We start from the raw sequence: 7291 nt of genomic DNA, 5'->3' as shown, positions 1-7291 counted from the left end.
CGGAGGGGAGGGGTGACCGCAAGGCACGCCCGGGACCGGCCCCGCTGGGGCGGAGCTGCCGTCCCGGGGCGTGGATCAGGCGGCGGCCGGAGAGTTACAGGTGCTCCGGTACTGCTGCGGTTTCCCTCTGCATCACAGTGAACTCCCTGGTGCAACTCCACCGCTTGTCTCTGCATTAAGGTCTCCTTCCGAGGCCTCCCCGGGTCCCCCCGGCTGTTCTGGGGGTGCTCCCCCGAGCAGGAACCGAATGCGACCTGCCCCGGGCCCTCGGCAATGAAGCAGCGCCTGGGCAAAAGGTGGTTGCAGTGTAATTTGCATTTTAATCCGTAAAAGGGTATACAGTGCAGAAATAGTTATCTGAAGAAAAGCATGGCAACTCCTGCTAATGCTGCAGAGCCATTTTACTGTAACAGATTCCATCACCTCCCATTAATCTTTCATAACTGGCTCCCGTATGTTTAATGCTTCCTGTAACAGCAATACAACATCAGCCAGAGGCTATGGACCAACTTCAAAGGAAACACCCATTTCTTCACTGGGTCACAGTACAGGACTTCTGCAGCTATAGAAAGATCTATATCTATAAGACACGGGTTGAGCTGTGTGTGCCACCAAAACCAGTCTGCTTCTTAAACCTCAGGAAGACTTATTTTCCCCTGCAGCTACAAAGTCATATGTGACTTTATGCAGGAGGATTCCACAGGGACTTTCTTACTCCAGCATTTATATTAATACAAATTAAAGGCCATAGCTGTACATATCCATATCCGTATCTTGGTTCCAAAAATCTGCATCCATATGTAAACAGAAATGTTTACTTATTACATATTATTGTAAGGATGCGTTAATTAGAAAATGCTGTAAGGATAAGACCTAAAACAGATCCATTTTTTACACATACAATGTGCACACATTCTACAATCTATGTAGCAGGTAGTCAAAAAAGCCTGTAACACTTTCCAAGTACGAATAATGGTTGCCAAAATGTTTTTGCATCTTTTCTCAGAATGCAAAATCCAAATGTCACCACCTCTGGAACAGTTGCTTTATATGTAATGTTCACAGTTAGGCACCATGGTAACATATGGCTTATCAAAGTCAAGTAAATCACATTTGTGTTACAAGACCAAGAAAATCAGACTGATATAGGAAGTTCTCAGTGGTAAATGACTGGTGCAGTGATTCATTCAGAATTATCATCACGCAATCCCTCACATCCTCTTTCTGGGAATTATACAGCCCATTCTACAAACTACAAATGATTTGCATTCTCTCACTGCATGTACTGAACTGCTCAGTCTTAGCAACAGCAGTAGAGGGGAAGCCCTCTACTTTCTACCACCCTGTGCTATTATAAGTGCATAGACTCATTGTTTAATCTCAGGAAGAAACTGCAAAGCAGTAGTTTAGATCAGTACCCATTTAGTAAGTTCTTCCTGTGGGAAGAAAAGGGGAAAAGAGAGAACAGACTGCCACGCAAATTAATGGGAAACTCAGTACTGACCTTCATCAGTCACATTTGATCCTTTCTTCCCAATTTTAGAGCCAGCCCTGACTGCTGACTATCTTTCCCTTAGCAATGCCTTGCCAGATTACTGTTATAGCACCATCTTTTTGCCAGTAGGATTAAAAGCAGTAATAATATCCTTAGAAATACCTATTATTATAGTTGTATTTCTATACTGAAATAGATTATTTCCCTCAAATTCCAGTTATACTGGGACAAAGACCCTTCACCTTAGCAGAAGTACTGCTCTGAGAAGCGGTAGGATTTAACTGATTTTGACAAAGGGTCTTAACTGATAAGTTAAACCAGAACAGAACTGTGCATAGACCAGGCAATGCACACTTCCCTCTAACCAAGGTGCACTGTCAGGACTGCTACATCTGTATCATGCCCAGGGAAACCAGAGAGCAGCAATGCAAGTTTTCGTTAGCACCCTCTCTGCAGGCACCAAGAACATCCTGCTGTGTTGTTACCTTTCACTCTACTCCACTGTAGGAGACAGACGACTTCCCAGGCCACGGAAGAAGAGAGCACAATGTCTATCCGTGTCCTAACAGGATTCAAGTCTGTACAGTTTCATTACTATTGACTGTTTGGAACTTTCACTAATAACTAGTAAAAGTCTCAGCAACAAGAAAGTCCAAGTAATAAACAGAGCAGGGAAGAATATTTTATTTTTTAAAAAGTATAAAAATCCTGTACATTTCCTTTCCGTAAGAATCAGCGATATTAGGCAGTTGAACAGTTTGTCACTAACCTGACTAAACATACTGGCCTTGAAATTTAATACTAATTGCCAATTGAAGTATTCTGCTCCATCTCAGTTGAAACAAAAATCAAAAGAATTATTTTCTCCTCTGCTTTTAACTCTTCAAATAGCAAGCTTTTTTTTTTATAGTTCAGTTCAGTAAAATACCTCATTGCTTAAACGCTATAGAAATGCAAGGAGTTTGTATTCACTTTTTCTACAAGTAAGCATGTACCTGGAGCAGTCTTAATTAGTGGTAAGTTCTTAACATTCAAAATACAGTATGATTTTAGGTTTTCCATATGGGCATACCCTTGTATGTCAGACAACATACCAGTGTCTTTTTCAGGCAACAACAGTGTTAAAACCAATGTCGCTGCTAAAGAGGGTTAAGCTCTGCCAGCCATCATTCACACTCCTCACTTCCCAACAGCCCAAGCAGATCAAAACAAACTGTCAGTTATACTCATCAGAGGTATCAACTATCCTCAGCCAAAATCTCAGGGTATTCCTCCCAGAACTGGTCCCCGATGATGTCACAGTGCAGGGGAACAACTTTAGTCCTAGTTCGGGTCACTTCAACTTCCTTTTCTTCTGTTTCCTTTGGCAGTTTTATTTTCTTAGTCATGACTTCACTAACCTGAAAATACAGTTGACACATGAGCAGTTGAAACTGCATGCCATCATCACATGGCTTGAAGAAATTACCTGCAAACTCATATAACTGCAAGTATTCTTGAATAAGGTACAATACTTAATTTGGAGCTATACAGAACAAATGGGAAACCTTGCAATTGTCTGCAATTACCAGGGAAAAACATATGTATAAGGAAAAAGTGGGATATAGTTCCAGGTAGAAGCCTCTATCTGTTCTAAATAGTTCAAATGAAGTAATAGAAGTCACTGGTCAAAATTTTTAAGAAAAAAAAGAAGAAAAGATTATCAGTTTTTTACATATAGAAGTTGAAAGGCTGAACAGAGAACTGTTCTCTGTTACAGAGAACGCTCAGCATAGACCGATCAGGTCCTGGTCACAGGAAACATACATATCTCCTACTACAGAAGGACACTAAGGCCATAAACATTTATGATTTTCTGGCATCTCATCTCATACAAAACACAGGACAGGAATTCCTTAAACTAATTCTGCATCACTTATGTAATCTGAGAACGATGAACAATTTTGATTTATCATTAAAAGGAATTCCCCATTAGCAGCTGCGCTTCTTACTACACTCCTCAAAGAAGTAGAACAGGATTAAGCATACAACAAGCTAAGCTACCTTAACTGAACAAAAGTTCGTAATTCCTTTGCAGTGGAAATAACTGATCTCTAACCCTGTGAAGGGCCCAGCACATGCCCCAGTGACTTCTCTCTCAAACTGACAAGTCATTAAAATGTATTTAAATATTAAGGAAGCAGAATACTTCCTCAGTTTTCAAAGCTGGCAGCACTAAGAAACCAACAGTATGATTGATTAAACAAGGGAGATTTATCTAGCAAATACATCAGTCTCATGAAATCCGACTTGTACATTGTCATCTGTTAACACGCATTTTATCTCAAGTCATAATTTGTCCTTAAGCCAAACTTCAGAGACTAATTTTTATACTATGTGCATAGGTAAAGATATTTCAAAAACGCCTCCAAAACAATTAGTGATCTTACACATCACTGTATGGCAAAGATGCTTAGTTTTAAAATACATTTATACATATACATTTGGGATATATCTGGTGATCTTATAGTGTAGCTTGTCTGCCATAGCGTAGGTATTTAAAATATGAGCATGAAGCAAGTGGTTATGCAGTTTTTTACCTTCTGCCATATTAAGACAGTTCCTTTTCTATACATCAGAGGTTCATTGTTGTAGTTGATGTTGAATTCTGAAAATAAGATTTCGTTCTTATCTCCAGCCAAAGTTCCCTGAGAGGAAATGAAAATAAAAAGTACTCTTATAGAAAACAAACAAGCAAGCAAACTGAATCTCTATGGTAGAAGATGGGTGAAAATTGGAAGTAAGATTGACATTTATACAGGTTTTTAATCTTTAAATTACAAGGTTTAATTACGTCTCCCAACAGAGGAATTATTTCCAATTGTCAAATGAGGATATTAAAACAGAGAGGTTTTTTATTACAATTTCAAGACAAACAGAAGTTAACAGACTCCAGGAGAAAACAGAAATAATCTGCTGAAGTCTGCACAATGAAACTAACTATTACAGAAGGGACTGGGAACCAATTGTAGCTGAAACCTGCCATTGTACTTCATGCTTATGGATACTGGGTGCTTACACGACATTTTTAAGATTTGTGGACTTGCCAATTAAGAAATTAAAATCCTGCTAACATTTGACCAAAAAGTAGAACATGTGCTAATCGTATTAACATCTGCACAACTCAGTAAGCTGTTGAATCTACACCTGCATAATTATTGTGGCAACAACAGACAAGTCAGCCAGGGCTGCTGGGCAGGCAAGACATAGCTTAGCAAATTTTATTCTTTTCTTTGTAGCTAGATAGAATTAAAAAAGACCTCAAGAGAGTCTTACCTTGAGTCGATCCTGTGCTTGCACTGGTGTCAAACCACTTCGCTGTACAAGCATCCAAAACACTGTATTATAAAGATTATTAATATGGCCTACAGAAAAAGAGAAAAGAATAAGAGAAACAGTATTTACCAAATTTTAGTGACTACTCAAAAAAACAACTTTATTTCCAGAGTAATATTCAAGAAATAGCCAAGACTAAAGGAGAATTGATAATATCAGTTGCTAGAGAAGATACAATCTTTCCAATTCATTTTTAAGGTACTACATAGCTTAAGAATGACTAGAAGATAGACTTCATTATAACATTCTGAAAAGGGAGAGAAGGTGAAGCATGTTTATGTGTAATGTAAATTATCTTCCTCTGAGCACCAGGGACTAGGTGCTACCAAAAGCCTAGAAAGTAAATCCAATGGTCTGTTCTCACATGGAATAAACGACACTTCTGACTGCTACAATTTTGCTACATGACGTGAATTTGAACATTCACATCTCTTCATTAAAGATTACCTTGGGTAAACAAACCCAGTACATAAAAAATAATAAATAAATTTATTAATAATTCTAATCTCTCCTGGGATGAGTTTACTCCCAGGATGTAACAAATACAGATGTAGCTGGAAGACTCAGAATTACAGACAGTATTTCTACATCCATACAAGGCCCAAAACAATTTTAATATTAAAACTACCACCCTACCTGCTGTTCTTTCACTGGTACCTATATATACAAATACACTGGAAATAAAGGCATTTCTATTCAGAGAGGAAGAGAACTCAACTGCACAAATCTCCGTTTTCTAGAAACGCTTACAATCTGCTTGTCGCCAGCTGAGGTAGTCCTTTAAATTTTGGTCACTGGGATACAGCACAATTCGTCCATCAAACCCTGGTGGGTACAGAAGTTGCTGGTCCTTAAAGTAATCCTTCCAATAGAAAACGTAACTTGAGGCAAACTGGGAGACCACATGAGTCATGAACTTACTTGCAGACACAAAGCAAAAGGAAAAAGAAAGAAATACATCAGTATGATTATACAACTGTGATTATCTGGGGAATCAGTAGCAATAAATCTGGTGGACAGCAGCGTTTCTTAAATAATAGCCCAACAGATCAGCAAAGGCATAGAGTGCTTTGAAGAACAGGAAGTACTGAGAATCAAGTAAAAGAGCTTGGAAAAGGTAACATTTTGTTAGAAGAATGTTTGTTCTAACAGTGTTTGTTTCTAACATTTGTGTTAGCAAACCTTTTTTTTTTTAGAAGTCTGTATCACTGAACATATTTTCCTGAAATGCAAAGAGTTTACATGAAGAACTTGGACTAACTGTAGTGCAAACACCCACATACAGCCCTACTCCTAACCTCTGTGTGTATATAAAGGCAAATCTGAAAAAGAATTACAGGTTCAGAGAAAGTTGTTAAACAAGTTCACTTCAGTATCAAAGCAGCTGTTACCTTGCTCTTCTTTTAAACCATCTACTCTTCTTTTTGAAAACAAAACTATATTCATCACTCTGTCCATAAGCAATAGCAATATCCTCCAATTCTTGCATCACCGTCTGGGCACACTTGGTCATCAGATGAAGAGCACGGTCATCATTTGGCTTTTTGAAGTCATGCTGCTCAGAAAACCTTCAAAGCAAAAACTGTTGATTAAGAATCCCTTCAAGAGCTAACCCATTCATTTTCATCATCTTTGTTTTCTGTGAATATTGATTTCCAGAATTCCCTCCAGGTGTGAAAAACAATAACAAACCCTTCTTTTTATACACTCTGGAAAACTCATTCTATTTCCCATCAGTATCTCACCCTAACCAGTCCCTCAAAATAACTGTTTTCCCTATTTTTCTTGAAATAGGAGGACAACAAACACTACTTCGTGCAAAATCCTTTTCTCCTTGGGTGTCTTTCAGTCCAACAAGGACAACATTATAAGTAAACTTTTCAAAATGTGAGGGCTTTATCAGAACCCCATGAGATCAAACCCCCAGCAAGGACACATCACCCACCACTCGAGAGAACTGTGCTTTGTTTATCCCAAAGAAAGGCAAACGCCACATGGGCGCTGACTCCAAACGCAAATAAATATCCCTGTAGACCTGTCGCTGTCCCTCCCCCAGCACACCCAAGGCACTGGGATACCACTGCCCTACCACCCTGCCGAAGGCACAGTTCTGAAGCTGCCCACGGCCCCTGAAGAGAAACATCTGGAGAAGCCGAGTGAAGGGCTCTTGGGGATCATGAGGGAGAGGAGGATTTGTAACCCCTGCACCTGCAGAAGTCATTTTTTTTTACCAGCCACTGCCAACTGTCCGGCACCGGGCAGGCTCCACGCTCTCGGCTCAGCGCTCAGACCCCGCATTCCCAGCGCCTTCAGGGCGAGGAAACCCCAAGGTACGCCCCGCTGCACCCCAGCCCCCACCCTCCTGCCCGCTGAGGCGTCGCCATAGCGACCACACCGCTATAAGTGCCCCGGCCACTGGCT

General features: G+C 40.0%; 1 protein-coding gene across 1 annotated transcript; it reads right to left on the bottom strand.

Annotated features, from left to right (window-relative positions):
- Window positions 1–2472: 2472 nt before the first annotated feature.
- THG1L (tRNA-histidine guanylyltransferase 1-like (S. cerevisiae)) lies at window positions 2473–7254 on the bottom strand. The gene is made up of 6 exons (XM_010186171.1): window positions 7229–7254; window positions 6262–6438; window positions 5621–5790; window positions 4811–4899; window positions 4075–4182; window positions 2473–2895 (listed from the first exon to the last, which is right to left on the bottom strand). The coding sequence occupies exons 1-6, from the start codon at window positions 7252–7254 to the stop codon at window positions 2734–2736; spliced, it is 732 nt and encodes a 243-aa protein (XP_010184473.1). The 3' UTR covers window positions 2473–2733.
- Between the last annotated feature and the right edge of the window lie 37 nt (window positions 7255–7291).

This window comes from Mesitornis unicolor, unplaced genomic scaffold, assembly GCF_000695765.1.
Source record: "Mesitornis unicolor isolate BGI_N332 unplaced genomic scaffold, ASM69576v1 scaffold43966, whole genome shotgun sequence".
In the NCBI taxonomy this organism is placed as follows: Eukaryota; Metazoa; Chordata; class Aves; order Mesitornithiformes; family Mesitornithidae; genus Mesitornis; species Mesitornis unicolor.
The sequence above is the reverse complement of the archived record's forward strand: the minus strand, read 5'-3'. Positions and strand labels throughout refer to the sequence as shown.